The sequence below is a fragment of the Gavia stellata genome, chromosome Z (assembly GCF_030936135.1).
Source record: "Gavia stellata isolate bGavSte3 chromosome Z, bGavSte3.hap2, whole genome shotgun sequence".
In the NCBI taxonomy this organism is placed as follows: Eukaryota; Metazoa; Chordata; class Aves; order Gaviiformes; family Gaviidae; genus Gavia; species Gavia stellata.
The window spans coordinates 40,961,981-40,988,542 of NC_082637.1; the positions used below are offsets into that span (position 1 = coordinate 40,961,981).

At 36.3% G+C, this 26,562-nt stretch overlaps 1 protein-coding gene across 1 annotated transcript in view; it reads left to right on the plus strand.

Annotated features, from left to right (window-relative positions):
* The first annotated feature begins 2,266 nt into the window (after window positions 1-2,266).
* The window catches only part of ALDH1A1 (aldehyde dehydrogenase 1 family member A1), a 53,006-nt gene continuing 28,710 nt past the window's right edge, over window positions 2,267-26,562 (plus strand). Inside the window, exons 1-4 of the mRNA XM_059834012.1 lie at window positions 2,267-2,369; window positions 8,761-8,842; window positions 14,122-14,162; window positions 19,456-19,574. Of these exons, the coding sequence (XP_059689995.1) occupies window positions 2,267-2,369; window positions 8,761-8,842; window positions 14,122-14,162; window positions 19,456-19,574 (345 nt within the window). The remainder of the gene's footprint in view (window positions 2,370-8,760; window positions 8,843-14,121; window positions 14,163-19,455; window positions 19,575-26,562) is intronic.

The window sequence follows — 26,562 nt, forward strand, 5'->3', positions numbered from 1 at the left end:
TCATTAACCCCAATCTGGGCCACGGTAGAGAGGCAAGTGCGTACATGCAGTCATGTGCACATGAGGATACAGAAACACACATGCATGGAGTCTGACAAGAGCTTCTGGTTTTGGGCTGAGGGTGGTGGGTGCCAGGCTACACCCCCCAGCCCTTGCCTCTCCCACCACCCTCCTTTCTCCCCTTCCTCTCTCCACCACATGCTGCCTGCAGAAACTCCTCCTCACCTAGCCGCGCACTGCTTTTGGCCTCTCCCACCTTTCCATATGCTGCTTTCCCAGTATTTCCCTCATTTGCCCAACGTGAAGGTTTGACTTCTTCCCCTGCTTCCCCTCCCTTGGTCTGACACCATGTTTTCTTCACTGCACTTCTTTCCTTCAACCTGACTCACAGTGACTCCCCCCAGCCTGCCCTCCTCCCTGTCATCACCAGCTCTCCCTTTCCACCTCCACTTCTTTTATTGCTTCCCTAGCCCAGCCTGAATCTGGAGTGGGGACATGTGTTGAAGAGATGAGGTCTCACTCCTGGCAAGCCCTACAGCCTCAGCTGCAACCATAGCAAACACTCTTCCTTCGTCTCCTCCGCCTCCAGCAGGTTCCCATTGACATCTCTGCACGTGCAGGGAGGAGACCCCAGGCAAAGAAATGTGGGATTGTTGACCACAGTATTCTCTTGGGGCTGGGGCAAAAAGGTATCTCTCTAAACATGACATTACATACAGTATGTGCACCCCTGAAACTCAACTGCTATTTCATACTTCCTCTACATTAAAGTTGGTCACTGCCGTTTTATTATAGCTTGCACTACCAAGCCAAACAACCAGCCTACTTGTAACAGCAGTGTGAGAACAGAATCAGGACGGCACTGAATGTATTTAAGATCACTAGAGACTCAGATTTGTGTTTTAACATAGGAAATCTTCCAGAGAAGGTCTATCAAAAATTGTGTTATAATATATTCTATATACAGATGTCTACACACAAAATAACTTATAACAGTAAAAGTGAAGAGTGAAAACCTATTGTGCACGAACATAAAATCTAGAAATTACTCTATTCATGGCTGAGAAAATAACACATTGTTTTTACACTGGATCATTCAGTACTACCTTCCTCTTTGTGCATCTGTGCCTATTTCTAACTCCCAGCATAAGGAAAACTACATTTAAATCTGTTTGGTACAGTACGACAAAACCTGGCATTTCCCTGGCATTTTTTGTGAAGCTTAGAAAGAACAGACCACTTTCTTCCATGAGTAGTTTACATGGTATTTTCTTGGCAAAAATATCTACTTCAATAAATTGTGGGTACATGCCTGAGAAAGCTGTTGATAGCGGAGCAATAGCTGGATTTTGGAATCTGAGCTGTTCTCCAGTGGGTGCTGAAGTATTTCCTAACGAGAAGCAAGAATCTGACTTCAGCACAATGTTGGATTGCTTATATTTCTTCGGTGATTTTGCAAGGCATCTTTGCCTTTTCTTGGAAATGAAGGGCAAATCTGTTCTCAGGCCCTTCTTATCCCCTACCTTTCAGCCCAACTGTATCTGCACCTCCTCCCCCTCCCTCTTTTATCTTTTCCTTTCTCCATCCCCTTTAAGTTGTAATTCAATCTCTTCCAACTCATGATCTCTTTTCTCTTTTTGGCACTGCCTCCACCCTCTCTCTCTCATTAGTTTAACTTGAGTTAATTAGGAATAGTAGGCAGCCCTCAATCTGTTATGTGTTAAAATAGAACAATCCAAAACAGAAAGGCACAGACACGACTATGTGATTTCATTGTCTAAGGGAGACAGAAAACCAGTGGGGATTCTCTTATCTAGACTAATATCTTCCCAATGGTTAATCTAACTGGCTTTAAAATGTTCCGTAAATGCAGATCTAGGATAACAATCTTTCCATGTTTCCTTTTCTTTTTCTTTTTTTTTTTTTTTTCCTCATTTCATCATTGGGAAGAATGAGTGAATTGGATTGACATGGAGGTGATAGAGGAAGAGAAATAGTCTACACGTCAAAATGACAATGTATATTACATGGTTAACAGAATGAGTGGTACGTGCAATGGCTGCTGGTATTTTCATGTGCTGTGTTGTACAATAAGCTCCTTTTTTTTCCCAAGTGTATCATCAAGATCACTCCCAATTCAATGCAGATTAAGTGTTTGCTTGAAGGATCTCTTTCTATGAGTGATCTCCCTTGATAAATGTGGAACTGAAGTAAGAATCTAAGTATTCACTTGTTGCTGTTACTGAACTGTGTATATATAAAGGTCATGCCTGGTACTCTGACTGTAGTGCTGATCAGAGACCTTAGGGCAGAGTGTGCTGTGGAAGTGAAATACAACAGATCTAAGAAATTAAGCCCTGATTGTAAAGGTAAGGCCTTGCTTTTTTCATTGACTACATATGGTACTGTTTGGATTAAATGCATGCCCAGGAAAGACAGGTATAACTGTGCAACTAACACAAAAATACATGCCTGCACAAAATATATATATGTCTGTGTTTGCTTGTATGTACATATATATATATGTAAATACATAAATACATAAAGTTTAAGCCTTTAAAGAGAGTGGCATAAGATTCATGGACTATCAACAGCAAAATTTACAGCAATGGTTACATTAAATTGCTAATTTTGTATGTATGTGACTGCATGCATATGAAGATTTATGGCAGTAATTAGTGTTAATAATTGATCCATTAATTAGCAATGCTAAAGCAAATATGCTTTGAAATTAAAAGAATTCCAGTGGTCTTTTTGAAATCTGATATCCAGGAAACAGAATAAAAAATCTATTTGAAAAAAGGGAAGAAAGAGAGACATTGAAAGTACTGCAATCAAAATGTCATTATGTATGTTAAGAAAAATTAATATCCTTTATGCTAAAAACATCTCTTTATGACAGAGAAAACATCAGACTAATGGGGCACAAAAGGAATGTGTAATGACAAAGGATAAGCTTGATTATCAGAACATACAAGAACATTAAAGCATTGGAGAAGATAATATACCCTCAGAAAACATCCTTGGCAGTTTCTTTTGGGGGTGTGTGGGGGAATTTCTAGCTGGACAGAATCAACGAGACCAAATAAGGAGATGTTGCACTAAGTTTAGAGGTTTTTTAAAGTTTATGGCTAATATATTGATTATTTATTTCCCCAAATATTGGTACAAGTATGTGCAAACTGAATTAGATCTAATGAGGAGAGACAGCTTTGGTCCTTATAATGATCCTCTGTTTGATCTTCGCTTTATATAGTAATCCAAAGTGCAGTGATGGGTGTTGGTCTATTTTATGCCACAAATGAAAAATACTTTTCTTTCTCCATGGAATTAAAATATCTTACAGTAACACCCCTGTTTCAATACTGACTATTAAGACTGTTTAATTTACACATTTTTCTTTTTATAAGGGTTATAGGTCACAATGTGAGAGTTGCATGAGAAAAAGGTCTAAACATGTGATTTAATAAAAATCCAGGCCATTATAAATCTAGACACTAGATGACATTAATAATCTTATGCAGTTTTGACATCAGAGATTATATCAATCCCAGTTCTACAGGGATGCTGAAGCATCTTCAGGCAGCCATAAAATACATATGACCTCACACGTAAAACCATTGTTTAGTCAGAAAGTAAAATAGTAGGGAAAAACAGTAAAACTAAATTAATCTAACACCTACCCAACAGATATGTAGAAAGTGCACACCTTTAGAAATTAAGAAAATAATTGCCATTCTACCACACATATAGTAAACATACTTTTAATTTACAAGAGGAAACATGTTTATCCCCCCACATGCAGCAGATTAGAACCATAGTTTCTGTCATTCCTCATTGCTTTCCCCACGTAAACCTGAAGTGCAAGCCCTGAAAATGCTCCATGCCTACAACAGCACACTTTTCAGCGCAACGCACACAAAACCCCTGTCTTCCATCAACGTATATACTGGCATGGCAAGAGTGGGAGAAAGATAGCTCTGTGGTCTGAGAAGAACCATTTTAGTATGTAATAAACTAGGGCAACTATTTGTAACGAGCTGAGTGGAATGACTCTAGAAGATTGTTATGTAACACAAAGAGGAATCCGCAGTCCTGAGTGTTTCTGATTCACTGCTATCTATGAAACGCTCTGGATAGAGCTTCCACAGCAAGCTGGGTTTCAGCCATGCTGACTATGAGACTTTGTCAAAGCTGCAGAATGCGGGATCAGATAATAAACAGCTACAGAACCAAGAGCAAAGTAACGTTTAAAAGGCACAGGTAATGCAGGGGTGGCTGTGTCCTGTGGGAGTTAGTAGCACATAGCTATTCATACATGTGGTTATATAACCAGAAACATTACAGAAGCATAAAGTCAATAGTTTCAGAAGTCATCCTTTAAGAAACACTGCTTCAAGTGGGTTAATAACTTCAGTACTGAAAACTGTTGTAAATCATTTTGGTGTGATGACAGTTTATCATGTGTTACCAATGTTTGTATTGCAGTTGATTTTGCCTTATTCTTGAGACATATAGAGATAGATTAAGATAAATATGCATATAGGACGAAATAATGGTATTTTGGCACTTGAAACAATGTCATTTTGGGATTTGTTATAATGCTAAAATTCACCTCAAAACTAAAACTCAGACTAAGAAATATTTAAAAATGCATTGCTTATATGTTTAGACAAATTGCTAAAAAATACGTAAAAAATACTACTGCTACCTACACAAAGAAATACAAGAAAACAGAAAAGAGGTATTAAAAGCATAAAGGCAACAAAACTCACAATATTCAAGTTGTAGCAGTATAATTCATGATTTCGCAGAATTTGTTTAGGCTAAATATAAAAGAATATTAACTACAAACAGAGTTGTCTTACGTGCTATCTCAGGAACATGCAGAATATTAATCAGATTGCTAATTTCCTCAAAGGCCAGAGGTTCAGCAGAAAATTTTAGTGGTTAATAAGCTCTAATGTGTTAATAGGGACACTGAAAAAGCATTTAGATAGTCAGGACAGCTTGCTGTATATAGAAATATGCTACAATTTTAGGGCATGGCTCTACAGTATGTTTCACCCTGCTTACTATTGCCTTTGGCAAGAAATTCAGAGATTAATTAGATCTATACCTTTAAATGCATTTGCATTGTTGGACTGATGCTAAAAAAGTGTGATATATGGAACAATGAGGCCCCATAAATCTAACATTTTCTCATGAAACATTAACTCCACACTTTTAAATAAGGAAAAGGCCTCCTGTGTTTTAGATTTAAACAGATTATTTTCAGTATCTGGGTGAGAATAGCAGAGTTGGGAATATGCATGTGCTCCTCTAACTTCACAAATGAAATGGAAAACATTGAGAAAGGACTGCAAGGTCCCAGCAGACACAGGAACCACCCACACCTTTAGGTGAGGAAGCTGCCCTCAACAACATCATGCACAGACCCTGCCACTGCAAATAATTTACTCTCACTGACACATGGCATGGTCCTGTCTTCTGACAGATGTTTTGTTTCTGTAAAACAAACCCTTATTTCAAGGAATAACGTGGCTGACACACCTCTAGTTTTAAACCTAATGAAATAAGATGTGATTATTCTAACTGTTAAATGAAGTTTGCTTGTTGTTGGGGGGCGGGGTGTTTTTTGTTTTGTTTTTTTTTTCTTCTTCTGTCTTTTGACTGAAAAAAATAGAAGTATAAAGGTAAAAGTTCTCATTAAGATTTTGGATGATGTCTGTGTCTCAGGTGACAATATTTTCTTTTTTCGTCTTAAAAGAGCAACGAAAGATCTATAAAGAAAATATTTTCATCTTTTACCTAGGCATATTTGAGTGCTGTTATATTTTAATCATGAAGAGAGATATCTGGAATTATTAGGACAAAAAGCAGACAGGTTCTTACTGTAAGGCAGTCACCCACCCAAACTATCTTTTCATTTTTTGAACCCTGACCATCCCTTTTCACAAACACTCCCTTTTTAATCCACTGCATGGCATTACATAGAGTCCGTGCTTCTGTAAATGCTCACCAACAGGCAAAGCACTTTCTACTATGAATATTCATGTGGAATTTTCTGTATTGGCTGTCCAGCTACAGGGACAAACATATTTGACAAAAGATCTTTTATATAATACCCAGGTAGTATCTTTTCTTGATTGTTAGCATATTGCTTAAGCCTGAATTTGAGTAAATGAATTTGATTTGTCTGGTTTTCTAACTTCAGTTAGCATTAATAATTATTCCAAAACTAGTAAAGGAAGTTTAGAGCCCTAAAAAGTACTATCCTTTCAGATCAAAGCAAGCAGCTTTTCTTATTTTGCGGTGGGGGGAAATGAAAAAGAACTCAGATAACTTTTATTTGGAGATATTTGTGAAGTTATGACATTCTCGTGTGTTTGGTAATTTAAAACTTTTTCCAAAATAAATTGCCATGACTTATTTTCAGAAATATTCTTTGTGGTCTTTGAATAAACTGGACAATGAAATGTTGTACAAAAATACATAGCCTTAATACTATGTTGTCAGTGTGTATTATTCAACTAACTCTACACTTCAGTTCATGACAGAATTAGGGATTAGATATCACACAAAGGGAATGGATTTGAAATGCCTTATCAAAACTTCATTACTTTTAAGTTCACTCTTGCAGTTTCCACGGAAGTAGCATGGCCAGATAGCTATTCCTCTATCCTCATAAAAAACCCACACAAAAATGAGTAGATGTGTTGTTGACTTGCTTTTAAATGCATTATGTGTACAGATGTAGCTACACTAAAATCAGACAAGACACTGTAGTCCAATCTAATAAAATGTTCATATTATTTTTTTCACATGCTGTTACAGAGAGAAGAAATGGGGAAATAGATCATGAGACTAAAATTTTCAAAACAACTTGTGCACTTTGTCAGAGTTTCTTACATTGTTTATCCTTCCATCCAAAAGCTGCTGTCTATGATTAAATATTTTTAACTGTATTAGGTGAACTGAAAATGCAATTCTGCAAACACTGAACATTTCTGAACTGTGAGTACTAAAAGTATCGATAAAGTCACTTACATACTAAGCGACATCTTAATAGTCCCCTTTGACTTAATACGAACTTGCCTGACTTTTCTAGATAGATTAACCTACTCTCATTTTACAATTGTTCTTCCTCTTCATTGCAAATTACAACACTTGAATCTCACATAATTTCTCCTCAGAGAACAGATATTCTATAGTTTTTCTAAGAATGATCCTGACTAGAAACAGATCTTTCTCTGCTTTTTGCAGAAATATGACAGTATTCTCTTCTGCTATTAATTAAGTGTCCTTGGCAGTGGAGGACACTTTACAAATGAATGAACAGATAGGTTTCTATTTCTAAGAACTTACAATGCTGGGAAGATATTAGACAGGTATTGCACAGGTATTACACAATTATGACAACTATTTTTTTTATTATTATTATTTCATTTTATTTCTGACAAGAAATCAGCTACACGGATTTTGCTGACAAACTGAACGCTGAAAGAGCTGGTATTGATGAAAGATTGAAAAAGGGAAGCGAGTCTTGTGAAAAACAGACCACAAAGTGTAAGGATTGACAGACGGTAGACTCCATCCTGATACTGCAGTTGCATCAGTGCATAGAGTTACTCGTGAGAGAAGAACACAATGGAACATATTCTAGTGTACAGCGCATTCTAGCTGCTAGCTTTACCACTTACACTTGTAGTGTACTGGATTGACTTAAAACAAGGCAGAGGAAAAGCAGATTTATTAAAGGGCCATGAAAGAGAAAGTGAGGTTTCAGTGTTAGAAAGAAGATTGAGAGCCTCTATACGGCCCCAGCCATGGTGATTGACTGATTAGAGTAAAATGGAAGGAAACTAGTCTTAAGAATGCATTTGCAGTTCGAGCCCCAGCTCCCAGCAACTGACGAATTGTACAATGGCTTTGGGAGTATTTCTCTTCAAAAGGCACATCACAGAGGTATGGACACTTATGCACTGAAAGAGAATGTGAATTGTCTGCTTGTGTTTTCACTGAGGTGGTGAAAGGAGGGTTTGGCCATCATTAATATATAAAGGGGAAAATAATCGGAGTGCAAACTAAGAAACCAAAATTTCCTATTGAGATCTTTTCTAACAATTTTGTTTACATTTTCTCAGCTTGTTTAAATAGTTTGATATATACAATTCTTTTTTATTCTAATGCATATCTTAGCCCCCAGTAGCTAAGTTTTCATCTCATCAAACCTTTCTTTATCTTCATTATTGTTCTAAGTTTTAGCTTGTATGTAGTTTGATAATCTCTCCTTTCTCCATTGCTTCTCCCTTCAATCTATCTCCTTTTTTGCCTTCTAGTTCAGTAAAAGTTTTCACACTTGGCTATGCAGAATTAATACAAATTTCAAGGTGAAACTTCGAGATAAAGTCAGAATTTTACTTAGTTTTGAGCTGAAATTGTAAATCTTTCTTGTCAATGGTAGGAAAGGGGTAGTTTTATGCAAACCTTATCCTGAGCAAAACAACTGTGAATTTATGTTGGCTGTGAAAGACTAAATACTGTCTCCCACTGCCTGCAAAACTTCTGTGTCAGTGGAGTTTGGCAAGCTAACTAAACAAGAAAGAGTAACAGTATTTTAATTTTCCAAGCCGGATTTATAACTTTAGCTATACGCAACTTGTTTTTCAGGGAAAAATTATAAGGAATAAATAGCAACTCTGCCTTTGACCACTGTCTCCTGCCTTTGACTTATTTTTGCTTCTCTGCTTTCTCCAGAATCTGCTAATCATCCTGGTAAATTTGAGTTTATTATTATCATTATCACCATCCCAGAATACAACTTTGGGTTATCATCCAGGTAACGTATAATTTGTAGAATTTTTTGAGTGCTTAGTATAAGCATAATTATTGTGCATAAAACTTAACTTTCTCACTACCAAAGCAATATGTCAATGTATTTGACAAACCCAAGCACTAAAATGTTATATACATGAACTGATTTTTCTTGCAAATAAGAAACCTTGATGTTCTTAGCTCTCATATTCTTCCTTACACAAAGTTACAGAACCAAGAAGGTTTTTTTAATTACTCTGCTCTCTAGTAAATGGAGCAGTCAAGCCAAAATAGACCTAATTTTATTTTAAAACTTTAAAAACATACTAAACTCCTCAGAGATTTGCTTTAATGTTTAATTTGTTTCTTTTCTTGGGACACTTTGGCAGCAGCAGCCAAATGATGTTACACAGAAATAGTGTAAAAAAGGGGTTTATTTACATTCTTAGTTATATAGATTGCCAGTGGCCTGGATCCACTGATGATCAGAGTAAGATTTGGAGCATTAGGCTAAAGTTACATCAAATCAAACAATATGAAAAGCATGAGACTGAAAGCAAACACACCCCACACCTCTCTGACAAAACAAAAAAAAAAAAGGATTAGAGAGAGAAATGATTTTGTTGCTCCTGTTTTCTTAGAAATCATGTAACAATCTGAAAATATTTGCAGCCATTTTTTTTCTCAGAATTACAATAAATTAGCTAAGTACTGGTACATTTTATCACACTGCACTGTTTCCAGGTCAAACACTCTTGATCCCTAGAGAAAGGATTTTTTTTTTCTTTTTCTAGTTTTCTTCTTAGAAAGGACATGAAACGTATTTATTGAATCAGTATCAAAAAGTGGATCTAGTTCTGTCAGTATCTGCAAAAATGTACATATATATACAAATGCATACAAATGTAACACAGCCACAAAACGTATTTCTAATTTTAGATGAAAAGTGAATAATGTCACATGCCACATGCAGGGATGTGGTTTCCACTGTAATCTTGTCTCCTTCCAAGATTTACTGTTAGTGGATTTGCATTTGTAAATCTGCTGGCTAACATGTTTCTGTAACAAAGCAGGAAATTAGTTCCCAGAGTGTATGTTGTTTATCTGATTTCTTTTACTAGGATGTTATAATCTTCTTTTGATCCTGAGTTCAAGGGATCTTACAGAAATTACTAATATATTTCAAATTTGTCACAGCACATATTCCTTTTGAAATGCAACTATTTAATTAAATGGTACACAGGACCTAAAACTATTCCTTTGCAAGACAATGGGAAAGCTCTTGGCAGCATTCAGTGGAAGCTTGACTAATCACATAATCTTTTTAAAAATCATAGTCAAGTGTTTTAGCTGTTAATTCTCACTTAGCAGTGATGCTAATGAGTAACATATGTACACTATTACAATACTTCTATCAACAAACAGATGAGAATTGTATTATAACCATGACAAAGTAGAGAAAAATGAGAATTACAAGTGACAATTTAATGCGGTCAACTCACTACATCTAGAGTTGAAATTAAGATATAAGCTACAGGACAGGGGATAATGTCAACCTTACTAATTACCTTAAAAAGAGAGTAGATTCTACCAACAAGAAAACAGAGACTTTTCATAATGTGTTGCAAAAGTTTTATTCTGTATTGGGATTTCAGTTCTGAGTCCTAGTCCCCCAGAGCACATGTATGCACAGATCTACAATCTGGTTAAATTCCACTTTTTGTTAGAAACACCAACCTCTGACAACATCCACAGAAACCTCTCTGAAATTTGCAGAGAGAAGTCTTGCTTTGTGTTAGTTGTTTGTTTAAGTTAAACTAAACAGTGGGGAAGTAGAGGAGTTGGAAACCCATCAAAATCCTCCATTGGCATTACAATACAAGGAAAATACTTGAGTGTTGCAGTTAATTTGGAAATGTTGTATGATGAATCACTGTGCCAAGTTATTTTTTGTTTCTAATAACTCATATTCCTATTGTAAATATGGTTCTTTCCTAGCATTTCTCATTCCACCTCCAATGTTATAAAAGTGAGTTTTGACCCCTGTGCTTACCTGTATGGGTGGTTTCTAGCCAACACTGTAGGAACTTTCTGCGAATAATCGTGGTGAAAACATGTTGAGGCAGAAGGGGAACAGGATGACACAAATGAACTGTTATTGATTTCATATTAGTTTTACAGAGATCTCAGGGCCCAATACTTCCTATACCAAAAGATACAAAAATAAACCTTTCAAAAACACTGTAGTTATAATCATGCTGATTATTAATATCAAATACTAACATTAGGAACAATAAAAAGTGATATAAGGAAATTAAAGAATATACATTTAGAAATTAATTTTTAAGTATCAAAAAAGAGGTAGATTAAGTATACCACCGATATATTTTATTCTTTTTAGCTGTGCAAAAACTTTTTTAGATGCTTTTTAAAACTTTAAAAGAAGAAAGAGGGTTACTTTCACATGTGAGGCTTTCACAGCTGAAGAACACAATCACTACACACAGGCTTATAAAGCACACATAGCAATTATGTACAATCAATTGAGGCCGTCTAAATCTTGGCTTTGAAACAAAGGTTCATGGAGGAAACGCTCAAAATTACTTGGCTGTAATTGTTGCTAACAATGCAGGTTAATAACTAGTGTTGGGTCTGATTTTGATCTAACACTGACTAGTTTTGCACTTGCATGAACTCTATTGATTTGCATCAAATTATTCATGATGTTTACTGATAAGAGCTTTTATCTGTGACCTGTGGCATAAAAGCTACCTCCTCATTCATAATCAATTATTTGAGGAAATTTCAGACTTTTTCTTTACTTATTACTTGTTCTTATTTGACCTGTGTATTGAAAAATATGTTTAAAAGAAGTTAAATTTTTGACAGGAAAAACAGGAGTAAATTTGTTATTCTGACTCATGCAAAATGGACTTTATTTAATGTCACACTTTTTAAGCATAGAATAGAGATGAAAATAAGAGTATCACAAAAAAATATTCTAAATATAAAAGTCATTCTATGCTTCCAAAACTGCCATGACTGAAGCTATAGTTAATAAAACTGTACTAATTTAGTAATTAAGATGTTGTTGTGATAATACCGTTCTTCTATCAGGTCTCATTTTTACAGCCCAGGTATTCTTTCCAGTTTTCTCAAAGCAGTATTGCAAAAGAAATATAAATGTCCATTAACTTTCAGCAAATACTTAGAAAAGCAATAGACCATTATTAATGTTTTAATTAAATAGTATCCTGTTGACATGAAAACTAGTGTAGCCTGAGTGTAAAACACATACTTTTGTCAGTTGCTAATTTATGAATGGACTCTTTCTATGACCTTAATTTTGCAATTATTGGATGTCATGATTGAATAATAAGGAGGAATTAGTAGAGTATGAAAAATTCTATTGACATAAGTAAAATACAATTCCTTACGTTCTATATTTTAGGGCAAATGTGAACACAAACCTTTACGAGTCACAGTTACATTTTCTTATATGGTTTATCCCAGTTTTGTGAGAATTTACTTCTCCTCCAGGAATGTAGATACATTTTTGATGTATCAGACTATACTAAGTTCTTTTTATTTGTTCTCATTTGTTTGATTGCCTTCTTTACAGAAATTGTCATTCCTTTTACTTTTGTCTGAGTTTTTTGATGATAAATTCAAGAAGAGAGAAAAACAATTACAAGACGTTTCAATATAAGGGAACGAAATATATTACATGTTACCAAATATTCTTGCAACTTTTAGGAAATGCTGTAATGCTGAAATAGCTAGTATTTAGTCTTCTAATTTGTATTACAAAAAAAATTGCTTCCTGTGCCTGAAATAGGTTCTATAGTTATTTTAAAAATGGTGTTAATAATTCCTGAAACACTACTTTCTCTCTCATTGTCCCACAATATATCCAGTTCCTTTAACATTTCCTTCTACATTTTTTCTTTGATGTTGTTTTTATGATTGCATTTTAGTCATTATTTTATATGCAAATTGCCCTATATACAAAAATAAAACATTTGTCCCTAAAATCAATACACAGTATGAAGTATGCTAGAGAAAATACAGACCACAAAGAGTACACATCCGGGTAGCGGAGAGATGAGTGTTCCAAAAATGTATTTAGACTGATGTACCTGCTTCTAATAAAGCATTTTGCTCTAGATAAACCCATCTAGATTTTAAATAAATATTCCTGGGCTCCCAGTTGATCTTTAGAAGAGCAAAGACTCTTCAGCAGAGAGGATGTGTTTATCTTCTCCTGAGGGCCTGCTATCCAGGGAAGGATATTGTTAAGTTTTATTTACACTCCAGAAACAATGTGATAGTATATAAACAACAGATAGGAAGCCCTCTCCCTGTGGTGGTGGTGGGGGGAAAGTGAAAGCCATCTCACCTGGCAGTACATATCTCCAGTAAGGTATTTGTATCAGAGGTAGGTGAGTAGACTTCCTTTATAGCCACCAACAATAATTATTCACCTATGGGATACTGTTCAGTTTACTAGGATACTGAGCTACTTTAGACACCTCCTTTGGAGTGAGAGGATTTGTGCTTTAAAATATCCTGTTTCTCACCACTGATTATGGTGAGTTGTTATACAATTAGCTCAGATGTAGACAGCTGTATGGGTGCAACATAAATTTGTTGAAGTGCATCCCATTCCATTGGGCTAATCATGATATATTGTGTTGTCTGACCCCATCAAAATCAGAGAATGGAAATATGGTTGTTTTTCTAAAGGTGGTTTTTGACTGATTTTCTTCAGCAAACTTGATTTGCAGAGCCACCGGTCCACAGGTTAACCTTGCAGCCCTGTGCTCAGGGATTATGCGTTACTGCACTGCTGCCCATGCAACAGCGAGTAGGGACTGTGGACTTTCCACTCCGAGCCCCAAGCTTCCTTTCTAGGTGCTCTGTTCTCCCTTGCTCTGTTGTTATACTTTGTTGTCTGTTGTGAAAGGATTTATGGTGATCAGCATACAGTAAAGCAGAGAGTGTCTGATCTGTGTATGAAATCAGAAGAAATGATCTTGCTCCATGTGAATCAAAAAAAATATCCAGCTGTGGTTGCACAGGCTTCTGTGTAGGAGCAGAGGAAATGCTTATTTGTCTCTCCCTGTAGAAAGTGTCTTCGGATGAAAGTATCATGGATTCAGCAGTGAATAGGCCTCATGACAGCATCCACTGTCAGCCCAAGCACTGATACCAAGAAGTTCTTTGATATCTTTTGATACCAAGATTACAAAATTAGTAGCACTAGTTTTTCTACTTCTTGCTCTGACTCTTCCCTTGTTGTAGTGAACCAATGCACATCAAACCCGGACATCACTGGAGCAAAGGTATTTGCATGAATCAGCCAAACAGTAGCTAGTATTATGATGTGTGTTCAGACTTGTTTGTGGAGGCATTATGGAGAAATATCTTCCGGTACATTTCTTCATACACTGTTATCGTCCCTGTAGCAAAAGGGAAAGACTTTTCACTAAGTGAGTTCAAATTTCAAACTCAAATGAATAGTTTTGCATCTGTCAGCTGCATCACCCCACAAGTTTTTACCTCACAGAAATTTTATAATGACTAAAGAACCGCTAATTGTGCTCAGAGATATGTGTATTTATATGAAAGGAACGCTTGGATTTTCAGAAATGAAGGATACTCAGTGTGCTGCAAAAGCCAAAGGAATGTGCTCAATGGCCCAGAAAATCTTGTAATTTTGACTTCAGTGCTTCACAATTAGAGTTGTCAGAACATGTACATCCCACCCACCTTTGGACTCTCAGTTTAGATGAGCAAAGATGGTACAAATTTCACACCAGTTCTGCCTAGTTTCTGATGTGTCTGCCTTTCCACATCACACTGAACAGTGACTGCTGTTTCTGTTCTGCTGCCATTAATGGGATGTCATAAGGAAGATTAACAAAGTGAATAAAGCATTTCAGAGCAAGAGTCCAGTGATTTCATGAATGTCAATAATTTCCACTTTTTAAAAATACTTTGGTGCTTTTGACACTTATGTCTTCCACTCCTAACTTAATGCCAGTTTCTGTTAGTACCAGCAGGGGATCTGTATGAATCACTGAATAATTCCCTTTCTTAACTCCCTGTATAATCTGAGTTTGGAAGAAGTGGTTCAGCTAATCAGGAATTTCAGTAACAGTGATATTGTCTCAGTAGAGATTTTTCAAATGATTTTTTTATGATAAGACTTTATAAAGTGTAAACTTGTACTTAAGCATTAATAACTGTCTAGATTCAGCACAGATGGTGCAATACTGCTAGCAAAGTGCAGAGTGCAGCAGCCTATTCTGTTCATCTCCTATTCCAGGGAACTCGAAAACAGTGTCCTAAGTCACCATGGAAGATTATTCAGCTTAAGTGTTTAGAATTACAGCAATTGTAACTTTTTGGAGGTTATTTAAGTTGTTATGCCACCTTTTAGAAGGCATAATTGTTATAGGGTTTAAGGTGTAATTTTGAAAGACCATCAGATGCCAAAGGTATGCAGTTTGGACCATTCCCAGAGCTGTAAATGACAAAAACCGAAAGTAGAGAACATCTACTGTGTGTTTGTCTGCAATAAAATCCTTGCACTGTCCTACATTTGAGGCGATCCAAGATAAATATATGCAGTCTTATCTGATCTACGTAGCTTTGAGCATGTCTAGTACAAGATAATAGTTAGATTTCTTTAATGATCAAATATATGTATTTTGAAGGGCAAAGTCTACTTTCTGTAGAAACCTATGGACCAGAATTTCTTACTGCTGTGATTACAATCTCAGGTTTATACAAAGAGTGAGTCACCTGTCCCCTATTGCTGTAGAATGGAGGCACCCAGACTGTGGGAACTGGGAAGATAGTTTGGCATTCATTCAAAAAAAAAAAAAAAAAAAGAGAAAGAAAAAGACTGCTTTGAAAAAAGACAAGCTTGTGCCTACTTCTGGGGAAAAAAACCCAACAGTTTCTGGCCTTCAGAAAAGTCAAAGTAATTTCTCTGTAAGAGATAATTCTATTCTCAGAACAATCTTCTTCTACGATGTAAAGTAAATATTTCTTTATTAAATTCTGGAAGGGGAATTTCTATAACAAATATATGGTGTTTGGATTGTATTAGCCAAAATACCAGGTAAAATCACAAACCTTCTTTTTAAGTAATTTCCTTTGACATAGGTATGGATTGCCATTTATGCTGCACAAGGGTTCTGAAAACACTGATACAACTTCAGCAAGGTGACATAGGATATACATGACTCTCCTGGACTGACAACTCAAAGCATCTAGGAAGGGCCAGGGCATTTCAGATAGTGCTAGTATTGTGTTTAGGGAAAAGAATCCAGTCACAGGTTACCTCTGGCTGATTCTTGTGACACACTGATTTCATTAGTTGGATTGCCAGCTAGCCCAACTAAAAGCTCTGCTTTTGTCTGTGTGCTGCTGGCTATTAAATTGTATCTCATGTAATGAATATGGGGCTACAACAAATCTCAAGAATATAGGCCAAATAGTTTGGCCACCTAGACTACAATGAACCCAATCAAAAAGTTAACTGCTAACAACATCATCCCACTGCATGATCACATCTGAGGAGAAAGGTTACTTGTACTCTGGAATGCTGTGTTTGGTTAGTTAACTTTTTTTTAATCTTTGTGAAGAAACACATGGACAAATGATTTACAGCTTCTTCCAGCATAAAACTTTAATTTAACTTGCTGACATAGAATGACATATCAGACCTAAAGTTCATGCAGCTCTTGATCCTGTGTTTCAGCTGTGAAGAGCTAACACGTACCAATCAAATATTTGACAAAAAGAAAGGAAAAAAATAGACAGAATCTAACATTTTCCAAGAAAATATTAACAACAAAACTATGTAAACTTCCATGCATATTATCTGTAATATCGAAGTGTTGTATAATCCACTATTTGAAAGAATAGTACAGTCCAATACAGTGCTTGAAGTCTGCATCTTTATTTAGGTAAAATGTGTAACAGTAGTGATGCAGGATGGGGAAAAAAAGTCACAGAATTAAAATAGCAGGAAGCTGTAATAAACAGATACATGGGATGTGAGGAAAAGGAAATCATTTCTATGCTAACCTAAAAGGAATCCCAGGCTGAAAGTGAATAAGCAAGTTATTGGATGGGAGACCATTGGGATGGTCATGAACAGCTGGTCTAAGTAATGCTAGAATTTCCTAGAAAAAGGGAGGGGAGTCAGGCATTCATAGATATGAGAACACAGAGAAGTTAAAGGAATATTGACATTAATGGTAATGCTTGGAGCAAGTCTCAGTGGATAAGGCCCGATGATAGGACAAGCAAATTGCTCAAGATAGCAAGTAATCTTTTAAAGAGATGATACCTTTTTAACAATGCACAAGGTTTAGAGAGAAAAGAAAGGACTCACAGGAAGCATGGTAGTGAAGGTGATTCATGCAATCCAAGAGTGAAAGAGGGAAACAGAAAAGAAAAAAAGAGGGTGAAGTATGTGTTAAATGAATGAATGCTGTGGAAAAAAAAGCAATGATTACCAGCATGTTTGGAAAAGTTGAAACTTTTCACTCAGGGTAGTATCTCTAACGCCTAGCTAAGCAGATTTCAGGCTGTTCTTATAGACTTGGGAAGAGGATAAATGCTATAATTTTCCAAAGAACTTATCATAATTCACTTCTAGCTTAATCATTTTCAAAAAATATCATGAACACGATGGTACCTAAATATAAGAATGTATTTAGAACAGATGTGCTTGGGAGAAAAATTTTTTGCTTTGCTTAAAACCAGACAATTCCACTGATATCTGTCTTACAGCTCCGGTTAAAGTCTGTTTAAGTTAGGCAAATCTGAGCAATTAGCTGGTGAATTAACTAAAGACAAACTCTTTGTGGGTTAACGGAGAAATGGGTGACAGGACAATTATTAGAGTAGGCTTTAGTGTCTAAACCACAAAATTACATGGAAATTAAAAAAAAAAAAAAATCACAAAAATGTGCTACATGAAGATAGCACTGAAAAGCTATATTCCAAATAAAAGTGAACAAACCCAAAATGTTAAGGTCTGAAAGTGCAGTTCACAAAACTTTCAAATATGCCATTCTAAGTTGGGATGTCATGATCCAGCCAGCTGAGGCAGGAGAGCTGAAGGGTGCATCCAAAAGGAAGTAACTGAGCTGGTAACATTGGATATCATGGCGTTACAGCAATGGGAAAGGGCGCCCTTCGTTCACGTAACAGGGTGAATGGCTGAAACTTGTTCAAGTCCACACAGCTCTTTGCATCTCACTGAGATGACTATTGTGAGAACAGAATTCTCTCTTATCCAGAAATTAATTGGACTTTTCTAAAGGCCAGAAACTTTTCCTCCAACCATATGTCCAAACACAAAAATCATCAATGATAATTATAGCATGCTCTTTAATTCAGAAAGTATGTTACGTATAACTAATGCATCCTAAGATTAATCTCATGATAAGTCCTGTATCATCCATCAGTTAAAAGCAACAAAGCCTCCATTGCCAGATGGTTTAGATGATGCCTGATACATGAATTAACCGAGCTCAGTGAGTTTTTCAAGCATCTGTGTAGTTTCAATGAAAGCAATAAGATAATTTCTCTTTATTTCTATGGCAGAAATCCATTTTGCATATGTCAGAAGCTTAGACTGTAAAAACAAGTGCTAATTCAGTCCCAGTTTGTGCTGTGATATTTTCATCAGAAAAGGTAGGACCTAATGAAAAAAGGAGTTTCTTGTGCGTCATGAAATGATTTGCCAGTACGACAGATATAGTTCTCATTGAATAAACAGAACTGGACACATATGCACCAGTGGGTTCCCCACTGGGTAGAAAAGTCCTGTCTGTTAAATAATTTGTTTTGAAAGGCACAAACTCAGATTTTCCAAAGGGCACTGTAGTAAAAATTTTGTCCTTAAAATTGTGATGCTACCTGGAAAAAAATCAACAAGCTTTAGCTTGGTTCTACCGACAGACTTTTTTCTGGATCGATCCATTTTGTCCTACCTTCACATTTCTTGAAAAACATGTGAAGGATTTTGTATCACCATAGTCATCCCTTATCCCTGTGATCTACAAAGCAGGTATTAATCACAGGAATTATAATGTACTCTGAGCATATTAAAGCATAACCTAAGGTGGCTTGGTTTTTATTGAACGCTTTCCAGCTCTGGGAATTCTCACCAACTCTGCAGCGAGAAGGGCTTATTTTGTTTCCAGAGCCAAGTCTGTCTTTACCTTCAGAGCTGCCTTCAAGTACATGAAGAACTTCACTTAAAATCTGGGGACCTGCCTGCTGAGAGAAAGCAGTTTTACAGGTAAAAAGAGGAGGCCTTAAACTATGTTCCCCAGTAAGAAGTTCGTAGTGTCTGCTCTGCCTAAGCAGATTGTTTCAGCAGCATTTGCTTCATCGAGGTCTCAGGTTGGTGAAAAGGCTGTTGCTTTTGGTCTTAAAAATAAGTAGTGTCATTTTCTCTTTGCAATGAATTCTTTCATCCAATCATATTCCTGTATGCAAATATACCATAGCTGGTACAGATAAAAAAGCACAAATAAAGCTAAGAGCTCAGTCAGGACAAAAATCACTGCACTTCCCTTATACCTCATTTCACCTGTGTTTCAGGAACGTCCTCAAACTCCTCAACTGAAAATATGAAGAAGCAAGGTTCAGATAGCAATCCTGCTCCAGTTTTGCCAGCGCTTCCAGAACCACTCAAAGATCTGAAAATTAAGTACACCAAGGTTAGTAGTATTTGTGTTTCTTTATTTTTCTTGTGCATTCAGCCCAGACAGTAGGATGTGCTCATTTTAATCTTATATGAACCATGGAAGCAACTGTAAATCAGTGCTTAAAATGTTTATTCTGACCTGATTCTGGTATTATACATATTAGCAATTAATGTTTAGTGATCCTTTTAACCTAAGTATTTCAGGAATTGTGGAAGTGTGATAGAATCATTTCATATTTCACTTGGGGTGGGTGTTGTTTTTCTCCTGAAACAAACTTTCTGCAGTGATAAGTTTCTCAGAAGGCATAAATAGAGCAAAGAAGGAAAAGTTTCTATTATTATATTATTTTTCAGAACAGCAATAATAAATTAGAATGTTAGCGTATTGCATCATATTACTATCAGATGTAAATAATTATACCAAATAAGCTCATATGGAAAGGGATATGTGAAAATGAAAGTAAAATAAAATTCATTCTACTCACATAATTTTCTTAAGGATAACAAATCTGTTTTTCAGCTTAAACAAATAACTATCAATAAAACAGATAAAGTCTACTGTCACTAATTACTCAGTATTACCATAAACTTTTTGTAATAGCAAATTCTTTCCATATGCAGTTAGAAACACACAGGTAAAGAAGGTCTGAATCCAGACTCGTGTTCCCAGCTCGAAAAGACCCTTTGCCTGGTTTATATCATAATACGCAGAAATCTGCAAGAACTTTGAAAAAACTGTTGGCAGAAAATATTTAAAGTTTGCCCTCTGAAACATTCAGGTAGAATAATTGATCAGAAAGGACGTCTTCTCTTTGGAGATGCCTCGGTTACTGTTCACTTTTTTTCTCATTACCATTGCAATGGAAATAAATTTTATTTTCTAGAACCTCTGCTTATTTTCTTTTTCGAAAGTGAGATATTCATTGATTATCTAGATTAGTCCCTTTGAATTCCATTCTATCCTATCTTTTTCATGGAAAAAACCTAACCAGATTTCAATGAATATGTTTCTTGAATAAATCACACAGGACCTTACTTTGTAAATATTTAACAGGCTATGAAAGCTAGGCAGTTCTGCCATGTGGTAGCTCTCTACTGCTCTTCCTGTCTCAAAAAAAACCCCAAAAAGCTTAATTCAGAGAAGATACTTTAGCACCTAGGTCACAGTGGTGTTCCAAAAAACTACAGTGCTATTTGTTTGATTTTTTATTTTTCCAAAGGAAAACAACTAATATGAGCAAAATGGGTAGCTCAGAAATCTGATGTAACTGAACACGCAAGACATAAATACCTGTAAACATTTCTATCCTTCTAAAATATTTAGTTAACAAAAACCTATTCCACTAATACAAAAAACAACCACAAGACAGTCATCATGGCTGAAATGTCTATAGTACTCAATTAAGGAGAGTGTCACATAGCAAATGCATGTTTCTTTTGCCTTGACAATAAATACCATTTCCTTAAAATCTGCATATAATGTGTAATTGTGCAGAAATGCTATGCACTTGTTTGCAAAAGTGTGTGCATACAAGTGATCAAATCCAACACACTCTTGCAGAGGCTTGACTTTTGCAATGCTTTCCTCCTCTTTTCAAATATCACACAAGTTTATCTGAAAGCCACAACAGTGTACTGAGGGACAGGGAGGGGGGATAATAGAAATGTCATCCCATACCTAGCAGTCATCCCACAATTTAATACACCTTTCCCCTGATGTCTTCTTACCCACCCTGTTCCTCTCCTGTCCCATACAAGTTAGAAGGTGTGCTGTGGGATTTTTTGACTAGTTATGTTGGAGGGATATGAGGGAAGCATTAATTACTGCTGATGCATTAACCTTTCTGTCTGAAGCACCTTGGACATCAGCAGACCTCTCAGCTCTGGAAACTCAATTTTCTCTTTTTCTATCATGGCATAATATCAACCGCCATCACACAAGGATCTGAAAAAAGGTCTGCAGGAGATGTTCCAAGGACTTTCCTCTTTACTTAACACTCTCTCTATTTTATTTTCTGTGAGAGGGATCGTTCTGGGCCTTTTACAGAGATCATTTAACTAAGCATTTCCATATGTCTATGGATCTATAGGTCGGTATAGCTGCATTTCAAATTATGCATGTCACCTATACGTAAAACTAAGCACCCTTCAGGGAATTTGAATTTCAAGAATGGAACTAAATGTATTTTAAACAGTTAAATTGGCTTGGATGTTGAACTGCAAGGTGATCTTGAAATGGTTTCATATCTGAATATCCTTTAAAGATATTCCAATGAACTGAATAAATGTTGGTAGCTGGTTAAAAATGTACTAGGAAATATTTTACTTAGTCGACACTGATGAATTAGACAATCATTTTTTGACAAATTATTTCTGTCACGATGCTTTCACATACACTAAGCCTTGTGGTGCTCCTTTAATCAGAGAAACCCAGATTAGTTAATTATCAGATTGTCAAATTAGATGAGAGGGACAAAACAACACCACATTCTCTCACTAAGCTGCTTGTGGAATATCAGAAAGTGTGGAAGAGTAAATCACTCTGAGTGAAGAAAAATTATAGCTGAATATCACATATGTTGCAACCACTAACTTCACAAACGAAGATGAGGGGAAAACCACAAAAATTTAATTAATGTATCTGGGGAAAGGTAATCAGCTATAAAGGTACTGTAGAAACATACTCTTTTTTAAGATCAGCTGACTTTGTAGATACAAAGCCACTAACTGACAAATCAAAAAGTTTAAATAAATAACGACTAGAAAGATTATGTTCTCTGATTATTAGTTCATTGCAGCAGTAAAATGTAATTCCTGCATCAATAATAACATACAATCCCAAGGGAAAAAAAAAGTTACGTAGAATATTAGCCAAATATCAACTTCTTATAAGAAAAAACCTGGGGGAAAAAAGAGATTTCACATCAGGTATTCTACATTGATATATCTGTTTAAAGCTTACAGTTTCAGTCTTTGGTAGTTCCTTAAATAATTTCACATATTTTAACTGTATTGCTTAAAGAATACAGTGAGACTCCATGACGTATTTTGGGACTAGTAGGTCCGAACTTATAGCACTTGGAATGAGCGTCCTCTTGGGCCACAAATCTCTTTCACATTTAGATGTAACTGTAAGATTTATTGCCATCATCAAACTCAAGCATATCTGAATGACCCCCAAAACCTATAAGAGCAGGTGTGAATACGGGCCAATGATTTTTCAGCACTGTGCATCACCTCACCTGAGTGATGCTGAATTGCCTCCAGAATGCAAGAGCCCAGCCACAGCCCTGGTGCCTCTTCACTGTTCCTGGCCTCTAAAAAAATGCTGGTGGTGTCATTCCCTGGTTTACTGTCTGCACTAGAAAGCTTGTGAGCAGTCAGCTGAGCAGCAGTTGTTGGTGATTGCTTTTAGCTCTGTGAAACAGACAGCTGGGCTGATTTGACAAGCATTGTCAATAAAAGCTTTATCATACCAAGAGTTGTAGGCTATCAGAGGACAGATTTATGGTGGGAAGAGGTTATGCTTTTTCTCGTACCATAAGTTTGGAAGAGTTTCTGGTATCTAAAGAGAAGATAGCTTAGACATTTCATTCCATATTTATAAAGCTACCCTTAATAGCTAAGTTTGGGATAGTCCACGTTTTAAATAGTTCTATTAATTTTCTTGACTACATCTCAATAGTATGGATTATGTTTTATAACAATAATAGTGAATTACATAAAAATTCTTCCCTGATGAAGAATAAGGTTATAGACAGATGCTGAATATGTGATCATGTAGAGGATCTTTGCAACATCAGAAATGAAGTATTTTCTTCTCTAAACTACACTTTTAAGTCACTTCTACAGAAGCATTGAGGCCTGAAACCCTGTACAGACTTTGTACAATATCAAACTCACGAAGAGGGGATCTTTATTCTAAGGAAGATGTAGTAAGAAATTATTTTTCATAAGGTGATGACACCTAATGTAGAGGCCCTAAAATCTATTTCAGCAGAGCTGTGGTGTGGTCCATCTGAGACAAAGCTGTCCAGAGTTAAATACTTTCTTTCCTCATGCAGCACAGACACAAATATGGCACTTCCCATCTAGCAGATACTTTATAAAATGAATTCATGGTCCTTTCAAAATACGCAAGGACTGAAGGGAAAAAAAACACTGGGATGACAAATAAAGGCAAAGAGCAGGTCTTGTCTCCCTGTTCTCTGCTCAGGTCACTTGAGTGACCAAATCAACTGTTTAAACAATGACAGAAATATTGTACTCTGGCAGGTAACTTCAACCCCAAATGGTGAATGGTATCAGATTATCTGAACTGAAATCAATCATTTCAGAGAATCAAGATTTTATTGCACTCTGAAACTGGGGAATAAAGCTGATCAGAGGGGTTTTGACTGCAATAGCCAGTTACCTGGGCTCTATTTTAAATATTAAGCTTTACTAGTGTACAGTCTCATCTAAAAGAAATATGTATTTCCAGGTCTAGTGCAAAGAAGTATGAAAGTCATTAATTCTTTGTGTTGTTGAAATAAAAATCATCATCTTTCCTAAAAATACCAGTGAAATAACAGTTACAAAATCCTTTCTAAATCCTTGCAAAATAAATTTGCAGCCCCTAAACCCCATGGGCTACAGTCAGTCATCACAGACAACCCCCTGCACAGCATGTGCAACAGAAGGGTAGGTCTTTTGCATTTATGTCTGACAAACCAGCACAAAAAAATCTAAGCTGCCAGTGGAGTTCTGACTAACAGACAAAACACTGTAACCTATTGCAAGATGATCCCAATTGTTTTTTTTTCATCAGGACAAGGGAGTTGCCAGAGGCTGCTCTTTGCTGGTACTTCAGTGTTGCCTGGATTCAGAGATCCCTATCCTCTTTGTTCGCAGCATATGCTCCACAGCATATGCTCCACAGCATTAAATGAGCATGGCTGCATGCACATTTATGAGTGCAGCTGCCTGCAATGTATGTAACACTGCTTGCATGGAGAGTTTTGACTTTTTCGTCCTCTTTCCTGACTTTCATACCTGCATATGAAGACTGCTATCTATCTTACGAAAGACACTTGATAGTTCGATTTATACAGCCTTGATACAATGTTGTGTATGTGTTTAATATAATGAAGTTATGTTTTAAATGGGAATGGTATTAGAAACATTAATAAGAAAGATATTCTAAACTAATATTACGGGTGATATTGGTTGGTGCAATAAATGTAATATTTAAACAAATACTTTAAAAACTTCCAAAAATGGTATGTTTTGCTATTATTCCTTTCACAGACAGATATGAATTTGGCATACTGTAACATCATAGCAGTGTTATGTTAATATTTACCTTTTACTTTGTCTCTTTTCTTGGCAATGTACCTAGTTACTAAAGATGGCTTTTTTCATATTAACCATTTAACTGCTGTCTTTGCCCTTTCACAACATTCAGAATTTTGTCTGGGTATTCCTATAATCGACTTCATCACATATCTGAAATTTCCAGGGACTTACATATTTATTTCCCTGAGAGCTTTTGTTAAATCAGGAGTTTGCTGGTCAGTCCTGATGGTTGGAGGCAGCAATGACACTCTATATATGGTGCCCACATAGAAACAAGCAGAAACATACAGGAATATATTAATAGGAAATTGTTACCATATCCCTTCAGAGATAATATTTTAATTGATCTTGATAGTTATTACCAAACTGTTTACCAATTATTAACAACCACTCAGATAGTCAGTGTAAGCAATTTCAATACTGTGCAAAAAATCTGTTCCCTGAAAGCTGTCATGTTTTCATAACATATGTGATTGTGGTGGCAGGGTTTAAATCCCAGGTCTGTGTGACAAAAAGCATTTATTCTGCAGTTTTGGTGTCTTGACTTTGTCCCACCCTGAGTCAGCCATCATTTGCTTTCATTTGCCTCCCCAAAAGTATTTTCTGGTTTTCTACTTAAATGTTCCTGCTAGTCTGAACAGCAACAGTGGGTCCTTTATCCTAACGGAGAGAAAACAGAATCACATCTTTTCTGCTAGTTGGTCTCACAGCTAAGCTGCCATGACTAAAGGTGGTGCAAGATGCCATGATGCTAAAGAGAATAGGCACAATTTGAGCACAAAATACCTGGTACAGTCAGTCAGAGCTTGCCCTGGTCTCGATGACAAGCATGATCAAGATCTCCCATGCACGCCAGCAACACAGCGGCACTGGGAGAGAGTGAGAAAGGAGAGCACCAGTCCATCAGCAGCAGGAAGGTGGGCTCAGGCACTGGCAGAGCGGCTTAGAGTGGCGACCCCATTTCAACACTGACCCGAACCCAGACATCACAGAGATGGTTAGACAGAGGATAACAGGTACTGTTAACATTGGACTGTACACATTATCATGTCCACTTTAAAGAACAGCCTACACCACACTTGGTAGCAACATAGCATCCACTTTTCAACATCTGTGCCATGTATCAGATCTTTCCAATGAGGTTTTCCTTTCTGTTTCAAGGCTGACCTACAGAGTCAGAAATAAATAAAAAGTTAAACCACTTTGACAATTTTACCAGCAGTGACTCAGCGATGGTAGGCTCTAGGGTAACACAGATCTACAGGTAAGGCCCAGGTTCTGTTTTGCATTTGTGAACAGAGATAAGTACCTCAAATTTCACCCAGAGGTCCCTAGCCTTCTCTCTGCTTGTCCTCTAAATTTTCAGAGCTGTGTAAGGTCATGTAACTTCTCAGTAATTACAATTAAAGTAGAGTATAGTTTTAGTAGATTGTTTTATTTTCTATCACTTAGCAATTGAGGAATCAATTAATTTTGTATCATCTTTAATATGACAGAAGGCAAAATTCAGAAATATTATAGTTATTTTAGTAATGGTATAAAGTACACCTTTCAAAGGACAACCTTTACCTTTTTAGAATAGCGTGTATGGTGCCATATTTTCCCTACAAAATAGAAAAGTATTGATTATTCAGGAACAATTGCAGTGGTTTATTTCTTTCTTT